Source organism: Etheostoma cragini, chromosome 4 (assembly GCF_013103735.1).
Source record: "Etheostoma cragini isolate CJK2018 chromosome 4, CSU_Ecrag_1.0, whole genome shotgun sequence".
NCBI lineage: Eukaryota > Metazoa > Chordata > Actinopteri > Perciformes > Percidae > Etheostoma > Etheostoma cragini.
The window spans coordinates 28,843,561-28,868,299 of record NC_048410.1 but is presented as its reverse complement, the minus strand read 5'-3'; the positions used below and the strand labels follow the sequence as shown (position 1 = coordinate 28,868,299).

Sequence of the window (24,739 nt, the reverse complement as noted above, 5' to 3'; positions counted from 1 at the left end):
AATGTAAACGCATATTGAGGGCTGATTCCCACTTAAAGATGGATGAAAGAGAAACGTTACTCTTAGATTTCATCAACCCATCACCCTATTCAAATGTTAGCTGATTGACTGGGCGCTGGAGTTGTTATCAGTACCAAATGGCCTTGTCCTACCTCCTAGTTTGCTTACTAGGCCGTTATTATGAAGGGAGTAGCCTCGCCTTTGCAAGACCTTCCTCCAAACTGCTGCAGAGGAGGGTCTGGATTCCTGAAAAAAACATGCTTTGGTTAAAGGGCATTTCTTTGAACCAACCACAATCGTCTTGGGTGGTGCTAAGCGCCAGACGGAGGAACGGTGCCCCTGCAAAATAGTCTCAGGACTGAACTTGTTTTGGTGGAACATGCGTACGCTCAAAGGTTGTTTTATTCGTGTAACAGAAAACTCAGATTGGACAGATAGTCTAGCTAGCTGTCTGGATTTACCCTGCAGAGATCTGAGGACCAGGTAACCATAGTCCTCAGATTGGAAATATAGTCTGGCTAGCTGTCTGGATTTACCCTGCAGAGACCTGAGGACCAGGTAACCATAGTCCTCAGATTGGACAGTTAGTCTACTTAGCTGTCTGGATATACCCTGCAGAGATCTGAGGACCAGGTAACCATAGTCCTCAGATTGGACAGTTAGTCTACTTAGCTGTCTGGATTTACCCTGCAGAGATCTGACGACCAGATGACCATAGCCCTCAGAAATCCACAAATCCGGAGTTCAACTTCCAAAAGCAAAGCAAGCAGAAGGTATTGGACATGGAAGTAAAGTACTTGGTTAGGTTTAGGAAAACAGGGTTTGGGTTAAGGCTCATTATCTTCAAAGTTAAATCAGAATCAGCTTTATTTGCCAGGTATGAGGACACAAACGAGGAATTCTTCTTTGGAAAAATATGAATCTGAACTTAACGTTGAGCATGAAAGAGCCTTGACCCAAACCATGTTTTCCTAAACCTAACCAAGTACTTTTCTTTCAATTTAAAACAGTAACCACATCTTTAAAACGGTGACTAGATAATAATTGCCTTCTAAGCGTACCAGTGGGTGTAGCAGGCCCCTTCTAACCTATATCTAATGAGACTGATAACCCCTGATAACAACGCATTCAATCAAGTGATAACTTTCAAGACGAAACCGGCAGAGTAGCTACATTCTGGTCTAAAGAATTGACTTCCAAGAAGAAAACTCTGTGTCGGAAACAAAAGTAATATTGCATGATTTAGATTTAGTGGAGATAGATCACAACGAGAGTTGGGAATGGAATGTTTTTGCGGTAACCATCATAGAAGTTCCCCATCTGTCTGCATCTAGCCTGCAGCTGCTGCCTATAAAACACAAGTGAATAGATATGTTCTAAGGCATTAAACACGGTTTACAAAGAGCTGATTGTTCAATGTTGCATTTGACAGTTGAAAAAGAATTCCTCTCGAGGGTGGAGCAGCATGGCGACAGTGTTATGACACGCTTGCAGTGAATGATGGGTCTTCTATGATGGCTACGGCTGACCCTGGCAAGAAAATGTTTTTCCAATTGCTTGCAAGAGAGACAGAATGTATGCCTGCATTGCCAGTAGGATTAAGAGTGATTACTGCTTGTTTATTAATAATTGATTGTGTCATTTTTTTCATCAAAAGCTTCTTGTTCCCCCGTCTAAAACTGTTTGTGACATTTTTGTAACTTTGGAGGCAAACGAATGAGCTAATAGATGGTATAGTTGACATGTTCAGCACCAAAAATGTACATTTTTCCATTCACCTGCAGTATATTTTGATTGTGTCTGCCACATGGATGTTAATTATGTACTACTATCAATTGTAATGTAAGTAGAGGCCTTAACACACCGATGTACATTTTGTCAGGGCTAAGGACTGAGAAGTGTCACAAAGTAAATCAAAACGAAGCAAAAAAGGTTTGACAGTGTCACCAATTTTAACCCTAAATGTCATCCACTGTACAGGAATGAATACCTCTATAATGAATATCTGATATTGATATTTCACCTGACTATTTGTGTATTCTCCTCACTCCTTGGTGTGGGCTTGATTCAACAAAACAACATTTTTGTGGAGTAGATTCTCAAACACTCTGACCTGTTTCTTAATAAGACCTATTTTCTCAACTTAGAAACCTTAAAAGTTGTTTCTTTATTGATCCAATAATGCACATAAGGGGACTTTGTGGTTTTGAGTATAGTCAAAAAACAACTAAAGAACACTCTTAATCTAGCCATCTGCACTATCTGTAAGAATTGTACTGGAGTCCTGATGATGTACTTTTCCACTCTAACTTTTAGGTTGACCTTCTGCAAAACCAGACCACAATCCATTAGTACTACTCTACCATCTTGCCCAATGTATAGAGAGAAAGCACTAAAGGGACAGTTGTGTTTCATACAGTATATTGAGCTCCATCAGCTGTTCAACTTTGCTGCAAAACAACGGTAACATGTCTCTGACAATGCAACTCAATGTTGGATAGGCTTTTTTTTTTACATGGAAACATCTATAACTTTGAGTGTTTGCATCCCAGCCCTCTAGCTACATTTACATGTGCACAATATTGTAACTATTTACATGGTTTGAAGCAAGTATACCATTGCTCCAAAACAATAAGCCCATTCTCATTGCAGTTTGTGGAACGGCCACGTTATTTAATCTATTGATTTGTGTACAGGTCACATTAATGTCGTTATTTTTGTGTGTCGGTTACAAATGTTGAAGTAATGTCTTTCAATGGGAAGCCTGTTTCGTGATCACAGAGCAATTACAGTAGCGAGTAGTACTGAAAAGCCAAAAATCCGTGCAGGGAGGTTGGTCGGGGGGGGTGGATGGGTCAAACAACACAGGACTGTCGCCACGGAGACTGGGGCTCATGTCCCGGCACGAGTTGTTGTCACCGTCCTGTGTTTGCCGTCTCATTTCCTCGCTGTTGCGTCCCCCAGGGCAGCCCAGTGTCATTGCAGTTTGTGAAATGGTTACATAATGAATGAGAAAATCGTGACATGTATACACAAATTAATAAATCAAAATAACGTGACCGTTTCACCAACTGGTGCGAGACAGGGTTTTGTAAATGAACATTTAAAATCAAAAAACCTTTGACTTTCAGGCTTCCTTGGGTTTCCACAGGTTTGAGCCCATCAAGCCAAGCTGGCTGACTTCTTGTTGCCTCTGTGCACCCAAGAAAGACATGAACATGAATTACTGAAGCAGCTTTTAGATATTTAAATAATATATATACTATTTGACCGAAAAGGCTCAAATTCTGAATACAGAGGGTTTTTTAGCGCTACTAAACCAGTTTGATAGTTTATCTCCGGAGCAATGCATCATTTTAGCTAATAAAGCCCTGGAAGCTCATTGCATTACAAAAGGTGATTGTAACCTTTATCTCCATTTAGGTTGAAGTTATTAGAAAACAACAGTGTCTCTGGTTCTCGATGTAATCATAAACCAGAAGCACAGTTTCTGATCTCCAGGTTGTCGCTTCTGCCACATTAGCATAAATTGCATGAAGTTTTCTCCACATTGGGTGACTTTTCATTTTTGACTCATTGGTAGCTGGCGCCAGGATGTTGTATTGTTTGCATCCTGTTGCCCCTCCAGTAATTGAGTGTGTGAGTCACATTGCTGTCCTTACTGCAATACAACTACGTGTGTATGTGTGGTCATTGGTGCACGCTGAGCTAACCTTGATGCAAAATGGCAGAAAAGTTAACCTTTTAAAGTTCTGTTGAGTTTAGGGATGGCATATTCGGTGACCCTGATAATTCCCGTCAAGAGTTTGAGGCAAGGCAGGGACGTTCCTGTCTGTTTTTGCAGAACATCAACCTAAAGAGTACACCATCTATTGATAGACTTCCATTTGAAGTTCTTCAGTTCCTTCTGGTGTCGGAGCCTAATTCGTCCATATCTCTTTCCTTTTCAAGTACATGGGTTTAACTGATTAGAAAGAACGAGAGCACCATTTGTGTCACTTTTAGAGTGACAGTGTGTACATATCTGGACACATATCATATCATTTTCTCTCCGGGGGGAAGACATGGAGGCGTAGGAGGATGAAAGGGTTGATGCAGCTCCTCTGCCGCTGTTCCAAAACGGTGGTGGTGGATCCCAAAAGCAATACATCTCTTCCAGTCTGCAGAGGCAGCGGTTACCAACATGTTTCCCTTGGAGGCCTTTGTCAACCCAAACGTCCTAAAAATGTCCCTCTACATGTCATCTGGTACATCCTCTCATCCCACATGACCACATGTGAATACATTTTTAGGTTGGGTAACCCCTGTGAGTCAAAGTGCCATGGAGATCCAAAGTTCCACGTTCAAGGCCCTCTCACCTTTGACTTCACATTTCAGACACCACACATTTCTGACCATGCATTGCTGGTGTAGACTCATTTGGTCTCCTATCCAAAATCTCAATAAATCCTCTGCCTGTACGGTTGATGATACAAATTAATTAAAAAAAAAAAAGCATTCACAGCCTTAAATTCTCATCCCTAAACCATCCCTAGGCCCCTAAAACACAAGAAGGTGATGTTTTGGTTTTGGGATACTAGACGAGACAGTTTTACAGGCCTTCTCATGCTGTCAGGAACATGTGACACGGGCAACTTTTGGAAGCAATGCTGATGGAAAATCAATTTTCCAACGTATCCAGAAAAGGTTTACTGTGTTTTAATTTCCTCTGGTTAAACCCGTTTGTGTCGTCAGTCTTTTGCTGTCAGTCTTATAGTATGCAGCTTCATTGGAGCGACTACTGACTGACTTGATCACCTCATTTCAGAATCTCAAACTAATTTCTTAAAGTTTCCAATACTTTTTTCATCCCATCTGTACATTTGCAGCACCAACTGATAGCATGAGCTAACGTTAGCACAGCATTAAGCAGCAGTTGCCCGTCCGCGTTGCTTTCCACCTGTTGCTCGTGCATTACTGCCTTGAGGACCTGAACGTTACCAGAAGAGTGGCAAAGTGGTGTAACTAGAGTTTTAATTCACCGCACCTTCATTCGCAGATTCTTTGGCAAACTGTAATATTGTTGAGTAAATGCACAATTTGGTGTATTGTTATTCTATTCCAGCTGTCAATAAAATAGTTGAACTCCATCATTAGATGCTTTGATTGTTCTTATTCTTGTATTTGTTCTATTGATGTTGGCAATGGTGTGTTCAGGCACCGACACACCGAGGTAACCGTTGGTCCGAGTTGGGCCGATGGTGAGCGACCATCGCCGTGGTTTGTGCGGTGTGTCCCACACCGTCCCCACACGTCCACCTTCGTCTGCCTTTCTCTGGCATCAATAACCTGCTAATCTCTTGTGGGAACAGATGAGAGGGGACGCAAGTTAAAAAAGACAGAGGAGGAGAAGGAAGCATACAATAACGAGAAGGTTTCTGAGACAATCCACACAATGATATGCTACATTCATTTAGTAGCATGTAATAAGCAGTGTTGCAATTTAGGATAGAAATGAGACAGATGAGAAGGACTGTCTTCAGACTTCTCACAGAACGAAATGTGTAATGTAAGATGGAGGAAGAGAATGAGATAGGGAGCTGGAGAGGGAAGCAGCGGAGAGGACGGATTTGTTTGGTCTGACAGTCCAAGTATGAAGCTGTGGTCTCTGAGTCTAGATGGACTCCTCTCTGTCTCCGCTCCCCTCGTTTTTTACCCCAGGTACGCTCCTTTCTACCTTGTTCTCTATTTCCTTTTTTCTCTTATAGTTCTCTGTTGCTCTCTTTAAATCGTTCTGCCGACATCCCTCGCTATTTCCCCCTCCCTCCTTCCCTCTGTCTTTCTCTCTGGCAGATGTCCAGACTCCCTGGCGACCGAACTGATCAGCTTGTATTAAGGTCTCTCTCACTCACACAAACACACACACACACAGACAAAGCAATTGCGTGACAGCAAGGCAGGTCACACTGATCACACACACACACACTTGCGTGCACATGCGCACACTGACGGACAGAGAACCACATCACACACTCATTCACACACGCAAGTGCTCGCATGACGTGAGCAAGACACAAAGACTAATTCACACGCTAAGATTGGATGAACTGGCAGGCGGCTCTCAGATGGTGCAAATCCAAATTGAGACATAAATCATTTTTCTCCACGGGGGGAATTCCAATTCCAAACAACAGCATGTTTCACCCCTATAAAACAGACACCTCGGGAAAGAGTCCTCCCTCTTTTACTTCTTTTTTCCTCTACTACTCTCTCTTTCTTGGTTCTGATTTTGTATCTTAATAATTTGTTGGGGAAATATACTATAGCATATGAAGTCTCAGTAACAGTTATATAGTCACATAGTTAAATCTGCTTTGTAATTTAATGCTATGAAGTGCAACGGAGAAGACCCATGCCCTAGCCCTACTGTATGTTCCCTACACTCTAAGATATGAATCCGTAAAATAACATAAACAGCAGCTCATTACCTGGACTTTCTACGCTAATTAAAAAACTGAATTGGTCAATGGTCAAACAATTAACCTTTCTGTTATATGGTAAATTAACCCTCGTGTTGTCTTCCCGTTGACGTGCAACTTTGGGTTTTTCTGGGTCCAAATTTCAACAATTTGATGGTTGATGGGTTTTTTCTACACTTTTCTCAACATTTTTGTAGATTTTATGCCATTTTCTTTGTCGCTTTTACAAAAAATTTTTTTGACTGGTTTTTGATCACTTTTTGGCGATCTTTCCGATTTTGTTTGGTCACTTTTCTTCAACGGTTTATAAAACGATGTTTTTGTCGAATTTTTCCTGCGTTTTTGAAGCTTTTTCAAACATTTGTCACTGTTTTCAGCGTTCTTTGGTTGTAGTTCTGATATATGATTATTTTTTAAACAGGTCAATATGACCCCGAGGACAACAGGAGGGTTAACAGAAATATAACTGTGAATACCACACAAGGCTCATACAACTGTTAATTTACAGATATTTCTTAGAGTGTAAAGTATTCCCCCCTAAATTAGGCCCTATTTTACCTAATTTCTATTAAATATCCCCAATATCAGAATTAGGCCCTATGTTCCCTCTGAACATGCCTGGAAGTTGGGTTGTTTTGTTTTTTATAGACATTAGTGTCAAACATGAAGTGGATTCTGGTACAAAATGGTCTTTTCTTTAAACCAGGAGGTACGTATGGAGTCCCCGAGGTGACATGGAGGGGGAAAAAATCAAGGAGAAAAAAAAACGTACTTGGGACAAACACTTTTGCGAGATCTGGACTTTGTTTTGCAATGTTTATTTGCGAGGTAAGAGTCTTACAAATAAGTAAGAATCATTAAATGAAATCCTTATGGTTACACACAATGCATTCTAGGGGGAAAATTGTCCATAGTAAACATCTGGACTGTCCCAACTGTCCCAAATAGCTTGTAAAATCCTCTTTTCCACTCCTTTTCTTCCATTGCCACCTCCGAGGGACACCACGGGAGTAGAGGGGGATGGAGTGATGATGGAAAGTGGAAGGTAAGGAGGAAAAATGAAAAGCTCTGTGATTTGCTAACAGTGTGTCAACTGACAACAGTGGAGTCCCCAAGGGCTTAAGACTGTCTCACTGCAGTATTAGCAAGCGCTTAAGGGCTCTGGCACCAACTTCTGGAGACTTCCCCAAGGATTTTTAGCAAGCGTGCAACCCTGTAGACAGTGAATGGCCCATAATTCATTGCAACAGTGTCATGCATGAAAAAGGACACTGGGGAAGGATCCAAGACACACCAAAGCCACCAAGTTGAAACCACAACTACACTTAACCCGTCTTAGTTATTTCATTGGGTTGTTTGTGAGGAGGGGATATGTGGCTTGTGGCTGCGTTGTTTGTCTCTCAACTGCATCAAGACCAGTTCATAACGTCTTGGTCCTGTTCCACACAAACTATGGAGTACAACCTACTCCATAGTTTGTGTGGATGTAGTGTAAAAGAAACATATTACTCACTGCGTTTTGTGTTAGTAAATGATTTTAATTGACTTTAATGGCTAAAGTACTGTGAAATCAGCTGGGGACCTTCTGTTTTAATGTCTCTAGACTTGGTTGTTACTAGTTAAGCTGTCAGACAATACTTTCCAAGTATGCTAAAACTTGCAATGGTAACTGGTAAGTATATTGCTGTACCAATAACTTAACCAATAATTACTTATATATATAAACTACAACTATTTAATACTGTAAGTCATGCTTTTCACCTCCTCTTTCAACTCTAACCTGCCTCTAGTTTCCAGAGGCAATGTTTCGGGGAAATCAATGGGACCTACTGCCCCCCCAGTGACACACTGGCAGGCAGAGGTGAAAGGTGAGATCTGTACTTATTTCGTATGGAGATAACGTCACATGACTTGCATGTGTTCCGGTGTTCTTTTATTAGTTGTTACAGCCCAATCTGAATATGTTGCTGATGAAATAACCCATGATCAGAATCCGGAAAGGATTTATTGGAAGTAACACTTAGAAGGAATTTTCCTTTGGTGGGTGGTGCACACATAAAGATAAACAGACCATGAAGTTGAAGATGAATTTATTATGTTATTTATGTCTTTTTGACATTTGCTTAGTAGCTCAGTATTCCACACTAACCGGTTTAATTAAGGAAAACAGGATATCAGAAATTAAATTTCACTCTTTATCGACTTTCATGTGTTAACACTCTGACCACAGCAAAAATGACATCAGTTCACAGTCTTGATAGTAAATGGGCGTGTTTATGTGTAATCTCTATCTGTGCATGATAAACCACTCTTCTGTAAGAAGACTCACAGGCTTTCACTTTGAAAGAAGCAAGTGTTCAACATTTTGAACACCTCTAAGTTTAATGTTACACAATATCAACAGTAAATGTGCTAAATGTTAATGTTAGGGTTAGTGCTGGACGAGGTGTCTATTGCAGCGTGGGACACCGTCCTCCTCTGGCCTCCCTGTCGTCCATTAATTGTCCGATATTGGACACCTCGAAGGGCATAAACCCGCTTATACCGTGGTCACTTGTCACATTTTTTTTAAGACCATTCATTTATTACATGCGTTTTGTAGTCTAAATCTAAAGTTTTTTTTTCTTGGTAGCATCTGAGGGTTTGACTAATACCTGGAACAATCCTTCCCATCCCATAAGGTTGTAATGCATCCAAACGGCTCCAGTAAATATGACAGACCTTAGATCCGACTTGGCAACGTTAGATATTTCTAGTCCGCTGAGCTCATAGAAGCCCGTTGGCTCAGACGAGCCATACGCGATGCTAGCAAGATTTAAAGTCAATAACGGTTGACAATCAGTAAATATAATCTGAACAAGACTAGCTAGCTCTCCAGCCAAATCAATATCAAGACTTTCACAGACAAATGATCCACCATGTGTGCTGGCAGCCGGAGACTGAAGTAGAGACTTAAACAGCAAAAGAGATGAGAGGTGACAGCTGTTGCATTAAAGGACTACTCTCAGTGTGGGAAAAAAAAAGATATTTGCATTTGTAATTTAATTTAGCACATTCAGTTAGAACAGTATACTTAAAGTTTCCTCACAACTCCTTACTAGGTGTCCTATATCACTTTAGAAATGCACCGTGCACCCTGCAGCCAATCAGATTCAAGTATTCACCCAGACCATGGTATAAAATTAGGTAAAAACCCATTTCAATATACAATCATTTATGTCAACACCATCACTCCTTACACTCAAGTGAAGAGACCTTTTCTAAACATAAATTAACAGTTAAAGTTTTTCTTTTTTTACTTTAACTTCTAATGAAGCTAATGTTGATTGCACAATGTAGTGGCCATAGAATAACAGCACCATCTGTGTTTAGATGGGTTCCCTATAAGCCTTGCTTTCACATTTCTGTCTGCCACTGGGTAAGATCTCTTGAGGAAATAGAGGCTTGATTTACGACAAAAAGAAGAGCATAGCATTTGAGTTTAAGGTAATAAAATAATAACACAGAAGCTTCGCAGTCTAAAACCAAGACGGCAAACTCTGTCAACAGCAGCACATTACAGCTTCTCTACTTCTGATCTTAATATCACAATACACACACAGTAAAGCTTTCTGGCGCGACCAACCCATTCTCACTGCCAACATGCTCTTAGCGTCAGATGCCGACAAATAAATCAGCGTGTATGGACCACATTGGACATAGCAGTAGCTCAACCGCGGCGCTGTAAGATGACATGGTACTAAGAGCAACTATGGTGTCGTAGTGTGGAAGACTGAAAATGATAAAAGGTTGGTTGAGGTGATGGATGGGTCAAACAACCCAGGGTTTTTACCCAGGTTTGTAGGGTGTCACTTAAGAATCCATGTTGTGACCCCAACCATGATCTATTCCTAAACCTAACTATCCATATGTCAGTGCATTTAACTTTGTAAACCTCATCCAAATTGGTTTCCATAACCCCAAAGGTTGAAGAATCACACCAAATAGGCGAGGACCCAGAGCATCAAAAAGTACCGCCAAGAGTCCCGACCAAGTGCGTAGAAAAATGACTCCAAAAAGGGAGTCCCACTGCGTCTGACTGAGACACTAAAAGAGACTTTTTGCGCAAGTAAAAAGACAGCTGACAAAGCGTCACTTATTTGTCGCGCTGGGAGTTTGAATGTGTTGGCATGACGGGCCCTTTGGTGGAGGGTTGCATGTAGGAGCATAGTTGGCAAGACGAGCATGGTTAGCATGCTAAAGATAGCTTCCCTTCATCGGGTGACCTGTCAGGTATCTGAGACAGACTTATGAGACTGGAGTCTGTGAGAAACCATGTGTGTGTTTGTGTGTGTGTGTAGCATTGCGGTTAGCATTGATAGCATTATTTCTCTTGACGAGCTGATGTGGGAGATTTGCAGGTGGGTTCGCATGTGTTTGTTAATGTTCATAAGACATAACATCTGTCCTCAGTCCCTCAGTGTAATGATGACAGCATCGTCCTGTCCTTTCCACAGCATCTCCCCTTCAAAGTCCAGCATCTTGTGTTTGCGACAGCGCAGCAAGATGCCCACCACTTTGTCTGAGATCTTCACGTAGCGGTCAAAAAGCCGACCGAAGGAAATGATGATCCTCCCCTCTTTATCCTTAAACCCCATGTCTCTGATAATCCACACCATCTCCTCCATCTCCCTATGGATGTGTTTTTGGGCCCTGTCGCCTCTCTCTGCTGTCTTGGAGCCGTCTTTGGGTCGCCCGTAGCCCGAGTCGCCCTTGCGGAGGCGATTGGCCATGGCATACTCGTGGTCAAACTCCTCGCTGAAGGGGTTGAGCTTCTGGCCCTCCATGTGCTGCTCAGACCACTGCTGCCAGCGGCTTTTGATGTCGCTCGCAGTGGAAATCTTAATCTGGAGATAAAAGAGGGTTGTTAGGTTAACATCAGACTGTAAAAGAGCATATGATAATGTCCATGTGAACTCTTCATTACAGGGTCACATTTTACAGTATACTAGTCACAGTGCAACGCATTCTCATGAACGGATTTCTATGATATCCTGGGATATTATGGTGGTCGTTGGCTGGTCCAATGACAGTTAAGTTAAGAGGTCTTTAAAGTTAGCTGAGAAAAGGTTACTGTGAGCCGAGTACCGGTCCCTGGGGGGTGCCATTTGTTTCATCAGCCGTTGCAGTTAAGTTTAGCCAACAAAAGGTAACCATCATGCGGCATTGAAAGTTAACTTTCAATTTACTTTCAATTTCCTTGCGGGAGTCATCCCAAAAGGATAAATAAAAGAGAAGTCTAGGTCTAAGTTAAGTATAGGCACCAAAACCACTCGTTTTATGAAACACAGGTCCCCATGAGTTGTACTCCTGAGACGTGAACACGCGTTTCCTCCACTCGACAGCTTGAAATCACTGTTCTTTATGAACTACCCATCCCCCATGACCTGCTCCCTACCTTGTGCTTCACACTCTCATACATCAGCATTCAAATACAAGACATTAACAAGACATGTAGATCTAATGAAAGATACTGAGTTGCATTATGGGAAATGTAAAATCCAGGGTTTTTGGAGATTAGCCCATACTAGGGACTAAAAGTCAGAATATATCAGCTTCTGCTGCACAAATTCCATTATCATCTTTTTTTGTCTATTGCTTGCAAGTCTGCTGACTTTACTTAAGTGTGTGAGGTTTTGTCAAAGTATTTAGACCACAATTCCCATAACCCCTGCAATCTTTCTGACCCATTAAAATTCTGCATCAACCCCACCTTTCTGTATGTTGATGGTGATTCACGAACCTCAGTCCTTAAATGATCCCCCCGCCCCCTCAAGTTAGTATAACTGATCCCATTGACCCATCTTGGCCTTTGCAATGCACCCAGGCATTAATAATAACCAATGCAAATACCATAGACTATAAAAAATGATGGTTCAAGCTTCTGCATCTTAAACCTGCAATCTATCTAATTTACAGCAGGGGGCGACTCTACTGGTTGCAAAAAGAAGTTTCCATTGAAGTCTATGGGAAAATGACCCTACTCCTCACTTGATTTATTACCTCAGTAAAGATTTTTATAATGGGTTTATGGTCTCAATGCCTAGGTTTGAGTCTTATTCGATACCATGACATTCATTTTATAAATTATAGTCCCAATCATTTTTAAATTGACAATAAAGCAGGGGTTGTTTTAGGGTCGTGGCTATACAAAGATCTGGCAATCAGGACAGAGGATTAGCATGCTAACCATGGCCCTGTGTACATGAAATAGCAGTGCACTTTTTCTTTTTTGGGTGTTGTCCATGTTTTCACCGGAACCTTTGAACCTCTCACTGTGGGTTTTGACTTCATCAAAGTTCACTGGAACATTTTGGTCACCTAATCTCTTGTTCAGCGTTCTGCCAACCGAGCTCGCTAGCAACCGCTAGCATTAGTTGGTAACTTTAGAGAAAGTTTGATTTTCTGTACTGCCGTGTCTGTCGATGAATGGCTGCTGTACTAGGACGTCTGCGTTCACCCGCCGGTAAATCTCCGCCGGATGACTCGCTCCAGAAGGGTTGAAAAATCAGCAACTTTCCCCCTTTTTTAAGTTAGCGCAGTGCCATTGTAACCATTAACACTGGCTTAGCTCTGTCATCCCCCCCAGCTCAACCCTTTGGTCAAGAATCGTCACATCCGGTTGCAAAGAACGAAGATGTTGACGGGACAAAACTACTTAAGTGCACATTGTTGCTGATACTGATAATTCTCCACTTTTACTGTCGTTACATTTTGAAGGCAGGACTTGTAAAAGTAGTTAAAGTACAGTATTGTATACTTTTCACTTAAAACTGTCAAATGAATATTTTCTGAACTAAAAAAGACTGTGTAATGTGAGTGGTGACCACGCACCTGTCTTTTAGCTCATTTCATGCACCTTCAGTGTTTTGGTCCAGTCTTGGATAGTTTTGTAAAATGTAACCAAGAAGATGGTGGATGCCCAAGTGAGACTGCCCTCTATCTTAATAAACTGACCTCTATCTTTGTTCACATGTTATTTAACATTCCTCAAATCAGTTCAAATCAGACGGAATATACATTCCATGAACATTGCCAACTAAATACAGACAACTAAAATGAAAGACATAGCATGTCTTTACATTCAGAGGGTTTCTTATTTTTCGTTTAAGTATTCTTGTCCCAGTGTCTGCCTCTCATGTTACTGCCTCTCTTGCCCATGCCCCTTCACTTCATTCCCCCCTCCCTGGCAGTTCCACCTGAAGGTCAGTTCGGAAAACATGTTGCAGAGCATGACCATATTCATTTACATATATTCCATTGCGTCCAGCGTGTGTTTTCATGAGTTGGCCTGGCTCTCTGCATAGTGACCCCTTAAACAAGTCAAAGGGGGCCTCCTGCCGGCTCCTTTGCCTTTTATGGAGATAGTTTTGTACTGGAGTTATGCGACTGTTATGCTGTTTGCTGTCCATGACGGAGTTAGTTTTCTTCAGGTGACAACAATGGGACGTCAGCTTAAAGGGGTGATAGAATGCAAAACCGAGTTTACCTTGTCATAGTTGAATTACGACATACAGAGAACCTCAAAGTCCTATTGACACCTCTTTCCTGTGCAAATCTCACAATTTGAAACTGCTGCTGAAGAAAGGAAAAACTCAATAAAGCTAATAGTTGACATCAATAAGCTAAAAGATCTATATAGCTGAGAAGTTATGTTACCATTCTCTGTGGGTTGATCACTGCAAGGGGCACCTCCACATTAGACACAGTTATTGGATCCGTTGTTAATATAGGAATATTGATCGTTAGGCAATATCACATCACCATGTTTAAACTTCAAGAATGCACTGAAAAATTGGTTTGTTTATGCCAGCCGCTACATTTTTTTAAGGTTTTGTCAAAATTTCAAGACTTGTGGGAAAGCTTTTGTTTTAGCTTATTTGTAAGAAAAAGAAAATAATGCTGTTTGCAGAGTAGCGCTGTGGTTGTTAAAACAGCGTGGTGAACAGACCGCTTGCAGACAGAACTGATTGAAATACAGCTTTCTTCATGCTTCCGCCTGTTCAGAAAATTCACTTCATGAGGTTTTTTAACTATAATATGCGGGCCCCCCCCCAGCCTGCCTATGGCCCTCCAGTGGCTAGAAATGGTGAGAGGTTTAAACCGAGCCCTGGGTATCCTGCTCTGCCTTTGAGAAAATGAAAACTCAGATTGGCCGATCTGGCATTCTGACCCTTATGAGGTCATAAGGGGCAAGTTTAGCTCCCCTTTCTCTGCTTTGAGCGCCCAGAAAATTTGGCCTATATAAAAGAGACTTCAGATACAGTATTAGGGGACCACTAAGGTCTATACAAAAGAGACTTCAGATACAGTATTAGGGACCACTAAGGTCTATATAAAAGAGACTTCAGATACAGTATTAGGGACCACTAAGGTCTATATTAAAGAGACTTCAGATACAGTATTAGGGGACCGCTAAGGTCTATATAAAAGAGACTTCAGATACAGTATTAGGGACCACTAAGGTCTATATAAAAGAGACTTCAGATACAGTATTAGGGGACCGCTAAGGTCTACATAAAAGAGACTTCAGATACAGTATTAGGGGACAACTAAGGTCTATATAAAAGAGACTTCAGATACAGTATTAGGGGACCACTACGGTTTATATAAAAGAGACTTCATATCCAGTATTAGGGGACCACTAAGGTCTATCCAAAAGATACTTCAGATAAGGTATTTGGGGACCACTAAGGTCTATATAAAAGATACTTCAGATAAGGTATTTGGGGACCACTAAGGCATATGTGAAAGCATCCCAAAAAAATTCTAAATTCCAAACGGCTAATTGCTTCTTTTCCCCCGCCCACATGCTCAATTGATTACGATTGGTCAGTGTCTGTCAACGTCAGATATCGACACAAAAATCTCCCCTTAGCATTCCTATGAAACGCATCGAGCAGAGCATCACCTCGACCGTGGCTCTATGAGTTTGAAAAACCAAAAGATCTGCCTAATGAGGTTGGTTGGTTTGGTGGCAGCGTCAACCAACACAGGACTTTCACCCAGGAGACTGGGGTTCATGTCTCGTTGTCCCACGCGTCACTGAAATGTAGTTAATTTCTTGACTAAGGTTCGGGAGAAGGGCCACGCCTAAACCACAGCTCTAATCACCAGGCAAACCTATATATATCATGCCACGCAGCAGCCTCATTATCTCTGATCGCTTGACCCACTCTCCGGTTCCCTCCTCTTCACCCATCCATCTTCCCTGTCAACCCTTCCTGTTCATCCCACTCTGAGTCTCCTCCACCCGGTCATCATGCATCCTCCCAGACCCGCCATCAGACGACATCCACATCGATTTATACATATGCACATTATTTATGTTCATTAAATCTTTAAACTTGCACATCGTTGTGGCGTGGTCCATGACAGTGAAATGTACATTATGTAACCCCACCCAACATCTGTTCCTAAACCTTACTGTCCCGTTCGTCCCGCCCCAGCGCGTCAAAAAGTGACGCCATGAGTCCTGACCAAGCGAGTCTAATCATGAAGCCAAAGGAACCTGACCTTTTGATGCAGAGTGTGTACTGTGTGAGAATGTGATGGCACACAGCATTTGGCCGATACCCGATACTGGCATCACTATTGGTGCATCCCTATTACATTTTTTCCCATGATTCACCACTCTACCTTGGGCCTGTTGGTCCGTGTCTTGGGCTGGATGTCACCGTGCTCATTTTTTGCGTCGCTGTTGTCGCTGAGCGCGGCCTCCTCTCCCAGCCCGCTGTCCTCTGTGTCAACACTGCTGCTCCTCGGCCCCAGCGTCTTCTCCTGCTGGAGCAAATGCTTCCTGTCTTGGATGAGTCCACCCGCTCCTCCTCCCGCGCTCTGTAGCGCCCTCATCTGGCGCCGACGTGTCGGCGACTCGTTGCCCAGGAACGGCTTGCACTCTTCGGGACCCGACTCCATCCTGCCTCTGATGGCGTTGACCACATCGCTGCTGCTGCACTCGCTGCGTTTTGGCTGCACAGACTTGGTCACTGAGCCCGTCCGGATCTTACTCCCATTGGCGTTGGCGCCATCAGCCGTGACAACACGCGGGGTGACGGTAAGTTTGACGTCATGGTTACGCTCTTTTTTGTCCACCTCTTCAACAGATGAAGGCATCCAGCCACTCGGGATGGCGTCCTGCTTGTCGGAGTGTTCACTGGCCCAGCCCTGCCAGCTCTTGGCCAGGTTGGCCACCATAGCGGCGCATTTTATCTTCCGTACTGCCCGTTTGAAAGCCTGAGGCTCCTGTGGTGAAACTGTCGTTGTCCCACCACTACTCATTGTCACAGGATACCCGAAGAGACGTTTTCCAGAAGTCTTTCTTGTCTTGTGTATTGTGTGTTGTGTGTATTTTTTTCCGAATGCTGTAGAGATCTACTCTGCTGTTGGAAAAAGGCTCTGGTGGTGTTTTGGTAAATATTCTAGTTAACTGAAAAAAAATCCCTTTCGTCTGAGGAAATTTTCAGCTTCTGTTGGCTCCAAAATTCCAACTCAAATTTCAGAAACTCCACAGTTAAAAAGATACAATTTCGGGATGATCATGGCAGAAATCCGTTTGCGTCAACCTTTATAGCCGGTGTGGATCTTCAAGAAAGATGGGGAGCTGTCAGTCGGTCAGTGGGTGAGCTGCTGGTGTGAAGAGTGCGATGGCTTTGGCCTTAATCCCCCACTGAGGCCCCCCTGGCTCCACACCGGCCTTTAAATAGGGAAGGGTCATAAAGGAAGTGATGTTGCACCGTGTCCTCTTGAGCTAGCAGGATCCAGTGTCAACATTCTTTACTGACACATACCCCCACACAAATGCACACACACACACTGAGGAGTGGAATTTCTCCCAATGGGATCTGGGGAACAGGTGCCCAGTGCTTTATAGCGACTGGGTGGTTTCTGTCCTCACACACAAAAACGCTGAAACACACTCTGAGTCAGCTTGTTATACATGGGCGCAGTGGTGGAAGACCTATTCAGATCCTTTACTTAAGTAAAAGTACTAATACTGCTAAAATAATACTCTGTTACATTTAAAGGTCCTGTATTGAAAATGTTACATGAATCAAAGTATGTATGTATCAACAGCAACATGTACTTTAAGTGTTGAAAGTACTCGATGCAGAACAATCCTCACATTTCAGAAATTTGAGGTGACTTGTAGGTTGTTATATTTTTGGGTAGTTTAATTTGTAATAAAGCCTCCTATTTGACGTATGTGTTTTATGTACAAACATTTTAATTTGTAAAGAAACTAGTAACTAAAGCTGTCAGATTAATGTAGTGGGGTATAGTACAATATTTGTCTCTGGAATGTAGTGAAGTAGAAGAAGAAAGACGGATAAAAAGAAAAGACTTGACCCTTGTTTGGTATTCAGGTCAAATTGACCTATTTCAAATATTTACAAGAAGAAAAATGGTACAAATGTACAATCAATGGCCTTACTTTATTTTCTGGGATAAACATGTATTCCTGACTCAATTCAGAAAGTTATTCTGGATATGACCACTTGTGTTTTTTTTAAAATAAGAATGATCTCATTGTCGATTTTTAACATGATATATAACCTTATGACAAAACAAATCACACTTCCATTTCTAATTGTTCTAGTAGAGACTGATTGCATTCCCTAAACATATATGTTATCTCAATCGTTTGAAATTGAGATAAAGACAATATTTGGTGATAGATTATCAAGTCAAATTGTATTGTTTTATTGATTTTAAAACCCAAAATAAGTCACGAGTCAATTTTGACACAAGGGATATAAGAGGGTCCCGAAAGTGAAGACAACACAGGGACGGTGAGTGAAGAAGGAGCCAAAAGCAGAGGACAACAGGCGGGCAGCGGAGGTTTCAAAAAGAGGATTTATTCAGCAAAATAGAGTCCAAGCAAAACACAAAAACTAAGAAACTGGGAAAAACAAAGACCAGAGCACAGGGGCTGGCAAAACTCATGGGGAAGGTAACTCATGGAGAAGGTAATTTGTTGGAAAATACATCCGGTGGGGAGACGGGCAGGAAGACATGACACGCCGACAGGAAACAAGACAAAGAAAGCACAAAGACTAAATCCAGGGGTAACGAGGTAACAAGAGGCAGGTGACAAGAGGGATGGGAACCAGGTGGAAAACATCAGGTAATCACAAGAGCGGGAAGACACAGGAAGAAGAACTAATTACAAGACGAGACAAAAACCCGACTTCAAAATAAAACAGGAAACAGAACATACAGACACTCAAGTGAACACCAGACCGAGGGGGGGACAAGACACAAACACAAGACCAGGGAGGGAACCTGACGAGGGAAACAAAAACCGGATTCAAAAAACAAAAGCGTATCAAATACAAGAGTTAAAAGGAAAGTCTTGCCAAAATGCAACCTAGGGGCCTTTTGTGAATGTACCCGAGTCAAACTGTCGTTCAAAAGCATAGTTAGGACAGAAAGGCCACTTTTAAGATTCACCGTATTCTTGTTTTTGGTCAAATGGCCTTTTGAATGGGAGAGCTAGGGGCGCTACTATGATAGCATCAAAACCACTATTTTTAAAACCCTACAAAGGCTCAACACAACATGTAACTTTGCTCCAAGTATCACCAGGGTCTCTACGCATGAACTCAGCATGGAGAACATTGGTTGTGTTCACAGATAAAAAGAAAGGTTTTGAACACCTCACTGTAGCTGTGGATTCTGCTCAACGCCATATTGTCAAAGATATGAATGAAAAAAAGAATCGATTTCCGAGTGTAGATGAACGGCCTCCACTGGGGGAAAATGTCATTCTTAATATATTTTGACAAAACAACAAATTATCCGTGGATTTATATGGACCTAAGCTTTAGGAGCGTTCCATCTTTACTCTCCTCCCTCGACTGTTATGGATTTGGTAGACGGACGGCGAGCGGAAACCACAACAACAGCTACAGTGAGTTGTTAAAACCTCTTTTTAGTAAACTCTGTGTACACAACCAATGCTCTCCATGCTGAGTTTATGTGTAGAGCCCCTGGTGATGTATGGAGCAAAGTCTCATGTTGTGTCAAGCCTTTTCAGTGTTAAAAAATTTGAATTGTGATGCTATCATAGTAGCACCCTTAGCTCTCCCCTTCAAAAGGCCATTTGACCAAAAACAAGAATACAGTAAGTCTTAAAAGTGGCATTTCCATCCTAAATATGCTTTTGACTAAAGCCCCTAGGTTGCACTTTGCCAAGAGTTATGCTTTAAATAAAGTACAAGTACCTCACATTTGTATTTAAGTGCAGTACTTGAGTTGCATTCTGCTGCATGGGGGACCCGCGTGCATGTGCGGATGTGCTCATGGTGTGTATATAGGCATGTTTTCATTTGAATACTCAACTATCCTTTAAGGCTCAACAAATTATGCTTTGATCACTTTGATGGGTGTGTGGATTCCTAAACTCTGGGTCACATAAGCATGTGGAGTGTGTGTGTGTGTGTGTGTGTCTGAGTTTGTCTGCATGTCTGTTCATGTGTAGCTAGCTAGACTATCTGTCCTATCTGAGGACTATAGCTACCTGGTCCTCAGATCTCTGCAGGGTGAATCCAGACAGCTAGCTAGACTATCTGTCCAATCGGAGTTTCTGTTGATGACTAAAACAACTTTTGAACGTAAACACGTTCCACCAAAACTGGTTCCTTCCCGAGGCTGTTTTGAATGAATGTGTGTCTACTTGTGATGTTGAGCTGGCCTCTATGCTCTAGCCACACCCATGTACTCAGGCCACGCCCCTTTCATTGACCCTTTAAGGTAGACTCTTGTGTTAGGTATCACTGAACACAGCAAATATCCATCCATCCAATTTTAATCCGCTTATCCGGCATCGGGTCGCGGAGGCAGCAGGGGACCCCAGACTTCCCTTTCCCGAGCCACATCAACCAGCTCCGACTGGGGGATCCCGAGGCATTCCCAGGCCAGGTTGGAGATATAATCTCTCCACCTAGTCCTGGGTCTTCCCCAATGCCTCCTCTCAGCTGGACATGCCAGGAACACCTCCTTAGGGAGGCGCCCAGGAGGCATCCTTACCAGATGCCCAAACCACCTCAACTGGCTCCTTTCACTCAGCAAATATATCTTTTTAAATTGGTGCCCCCTTAATTAAGTTATGCCCCCTTTCATAACTTATGACCCGTTTTTTTGTACACCGTTTTGATGTATCATTGAGAGTTTTCATTGGTCATGGTTTAGCCATCCTCCTATGCTTTAGCCACGCCCCCTTTTACAGATAATGAACTGCATGACGTACAGTCTTGTGTGAGGTCTCACTGATCTCAGCAGGGAGTCCCCTTTTCAACGTTGCTGATTGGCAGCGTCTGAGGGCCACAAGGAGTGGCGTCCGCCAGTAATCAGACGTGTAAGGAGGTGCGAGGGCCCTTCCAACACAGCTTGCAGCTTTAAATTCGAATTGCTTTTACTATGCTTGTTTATGTGTTGGTTTCATTGCTTATCTGTTTTAACGTGCTATATGTGCAGGTTTTACTGTAAAGTGCCTTTTAGATACCACGTAAAGTGCTATGTAAATAAAATGTATTATTATTATTATTGTTAGTATTATTATCATCATAAATTAGAGCAGAAACGTGTTTATAAATGTTTCAACAGCCACATGAAGGAGCGTTTTAGTTTTTGTTGTTGATCAGGACATTTAGTGGAACTTGTTGCTTCACTTGTTGCATCATACACAAAAGGCAATGTAAAGATATGAAATATTGGTCAATCTTACAAATCAAGGAATGATTATTACAGTAAAATTATGACTGATACGATATGGGAGATTGAACAACACGTTTCAGTCCTGCTGAGACACCTGTATTTGTGTCACAGCCAAACAAAGCCGAATGAGTCTTCTTAGTGTCTAGTGTCTGCAGACTGAAATAACTGGGGCCCAAGCCCTCGCCAGCTCAGGTTTTTGGTGTGTGTGTGTGTGTGTGTGTGTGTGTGTTTGTGTGTGTGTGTGTGTGTATGTGGGTGCTTAAAGTTCCCAGCCTCATGCCAGCAGCTTCCTCTCATGCATGCTCCCACCGCTCGCTGTGCACGGCAGGCTTGCACAGAAATAGATGGGCCTGGTACTTGAAAGCAACGCGATAGGTGTGACGGCGGTGTGTAATGAAACAAGTATTTATAGGTGACTTAATCAGAGGAAAGGTACTTTTTATACTGTATTTGAAAGGGTTGATATTAACGCTACGAACTGGCACAGTAATCAGATCACAAATTACACTACAAGATTGGTCTCTGTTAAAAAATATCTGTAGAAAACTACAATTTAACATATTTAGTGGTGCCTTTTAAATTTAATTCAATGTTCAATAACAGAATGTTGGAAATGATTTCCTTTAAGTTGTTTTAAATTCAACAAGCAACTAGTATTGTATTTACTGTATATATAGGTATAATCTCCTACAAATGAGGTTTATTGACCATACATTCCAAAAGTAACTGTCAAACTAAAGTTAATAAGTTAGTGTTACGCAGTGTTGAAAGTAAAAAAAAGTGACAAACATTGAAAAAAGCATCAAAAGTGTTGAAAAAAAGGACAAAAACGTAAGAAAAAGTTAAAAACGTGGATAAAAAAGAGTCAACAAAAGTATTGATTTTCTATTTAGACGGGAAGACAACACAAGGGTTAAACCATTTGATTTATGTATCTTAATAACGCGGTGTCCACAGCCACTTATTGCCCAACATTTTTGTTTAATTGTCTACGTTTTGTTGTCTTTTCCATATTTTTCAAATTGATAATGATATGATAACCCCTTGTATGCAGGCTGCAAAGCTCCCATCTATGGAAAAGGAATTTACAGTACACTTTGGTCATTAAATAAAAATGTTTCAAATCTTTGTTAGAATGAAAAGTGTTTGTGTAGATGGAATCTCACTTTAAACTTTACAACTATCAATTGTCATGTGGGGTCCAGCTGGCCGTGAGTTTTTGTTTGGTTATTATTTTCACTTTATTTTCTGTCGTCCTGCCTTGTCCTTTGTTTGGTTTTCTCTCCTTTCCGAAGCCAGCTGATTAATCACACCTGCCTCCCATCTGCAATCATTGATCCTCGTTGCCACACCTGCCAGTCATCACCTGCTCGCGCCGTTCACACCTGCTTGCCATCATCATCAACCTCTGTGCATCTACCCCGGTTCTTCACCCACCTGATCGTTGTTCCAGCTCCATGGGTCCAACGGCCTCAGCCTACTCCGACAGCCGAAGCAATTCCACGTGTTTCCTTGTGCCTTCTCTGTATTTACACAACGGGCTTCAGACCCCGGTCCTCCTTCCACGACGCCCTCTCCTCTCCATCATCTTTCTCAGCTCCTCATGCCTGTGTCTCCTCGTCGCTCTCAAACTATTCGTGATCCTGCCTCCTCTTCAGTCCCGGCTCCTGGTTTCCCCCATGGTCCATCTATCGTTCCTCTCACCTGGTTCCCGAGCCTCGCCTGTCCCCCGGTGTCCGCCTCACCGCTCCCACACTGCCTTCTTCCCTTAAATAACTTTCCCTCAGCCGTGCATTTCAGTCCACCATTCTGTTCCGTGGCAATCAATTCTTCTTTGGAGATGGTGTGAATTGAAGTTTTTCCGAGATTGATGGATCTAATGTTGTTGGGTTTGCTCGGCATTGATGAACAAATGTTTCGAGGCAGGAAGAGAAAGGATTTATGAGCTGGACTCAAACATGTGATTGTGGAATAGTACAAGCATGTGAAAGATCTCTGCAATCTCTCTCTGCAGACATTGGAATTCCAATGTTTAACCAATTGGTCAAATTCCTAAATGGGAATTTGACCAATTGAACAAATGTGATAAGACTCCTTCAAAGGACTCTACCGGATAATACAACAATCATACAAGTTTTGAAAATCTGCGTAGGGAGGGGGCCTGGGTGGATGGATGAGTCCCTCAAAAATGGACTTTCAAGAGGGGGATCAGGGTTTGTGTCCTGGAGGATGTTAGGGGAAAATAATTTAGATTCCCCCCCCCCCCCCCCCCCAGGAAACGGGTGCTTGCTTCGGGAGTGCCGGTGTTTTTCCCTTAACTGTTACAAGCGTTTTCACCATGGTTACCAGAAACAGTATTTCTAAATGTAACTTTCACATAGGCCTTAGGTGACCGCTTGGTATCCATCCAACCATCCATCTTTATCCGGTATCGGGCAGCAGGTCCAGCAGCAGACCCCCAACTTCCCTTTTCTGAGCCACATCAACCAGCTCCGACTGGGGGATCCCGAGGCGTTCCTAGGCCAGTTTGGAGATACAATTCCTGGACCTCCTCCCTAGGGACCCCCCTCAGGAGGCATCCTTACCAGATGCCCGAACCACCTCAACTGGCTCCTTTAGAGGCGGCTCTACTCCGAGCTCCTCACCCTGTCACTAAGGGAGGCGCCAGTCCCCCTCCTGAGGAAACTCATTTCGGCCTCTTGTACCCTGGATCTGGTTCTTTGGGTCATGACCCAGCCTTCATGACCATAGGTGAGGATAGGAACAAACACTGACCGGTAGATCAAAGGCTTTGTCTTCTGGCTCAGCTCTTCTTTTTTTTTGTCTCAGCGGTGCAATAAATTGAATGTAATACCCCCCAACTGCTCCGATCCTCCGACCAATCTCACGGTCCATGGTCCCCTCACTGGCGAACAAGACCCCAAGGTATTTCAACTCCTTCACTTGGGGTTAGGACTCACTTCCTTCCTGAAGAAAGAACTCCATCGGTTTCCTGCTGAGAACCATGGCCTCAGATTTAGAGGTCCTGATCCTCCTCCCAGCCTTGGTAGCCTTTATGTAAAATGTTCTCAATATGTTTAAACTTGACAACTTTTACCTAAATAATACTTTGATGACAAAACAAAATACTTAGACTGGAATAATAAGGACAAACTTAAAATGTGAAAAACGTCCATGTGAGGTAATAATTACAGAAAACACCATTTAACTTAGCTTGAACATTGAGGAGAGACGGTGTCATTTCCATGTTTGCTGCACCATTGAATGAATATTACAAAGAACCGAACACTGAGGTCATTTACCCTAAAGTGTTTTTCACTCACAAAACAGCAATCTGAGTCACAACACATCACACAGTGTTTTTTTCTGAGTGTATTTGGGTCTAATTGGAGGATGTCTTTTTCTGTGTGTGCTGACGCCATCGCTGCAGGAAGGCGAGCCAGAAGTGTGATCTCATTACTGGTTGGTTCCGAGTGCCAGTGCGGGCAGAGAGAGGAACACACTGCGTCTGCACAGCCTATGAC

At 42.5% G+C, this 24,739-nt stretch overlaps 1 protein-coding gene and 1 long non-coding RNA gene across 2 annotated transcripts; one reads left to right on the top strand and one right to left on the bottom strand.

Moving 5' to 3' along the window:
* Positions 1-949: 949 nt before the first annotated feature.
* LOC117943347 lies at positions 950-24,668 on the top strand. The gene is made up of 3 exons (XR_004656345.1): positions 950-1,974; positions 18,464-18,473; positions 24,659-24,668. It is a non-coding gene; the product is annotated as an uncharacterized LOC117943347 (long non-coding RNA).
* abraa (actin binding Rho activating protein a) lies at positions 10,783-16,884 on the bottom strand. Its single transcript, XM_034869421.1, has 2 exons — positions 16,137-16,884; positions 10,783-11,344 (listed from the first exon to the last, which is right to left on the bottom strand). The coding sequence occupies exons 1-2, from the start codon at positions 16,776-16,778 to the stop codon at positions 10,907-10,909; spliced, it is 1,080 nt and encodes a 359-aa protein (XP_034725312.1). The 5' UTR covers positions 16,779-16,884; the 3' UTR covers positions 10,783-10,906.
* Positions 24,669-24,739: the final 71 nt, after the last annotated feature.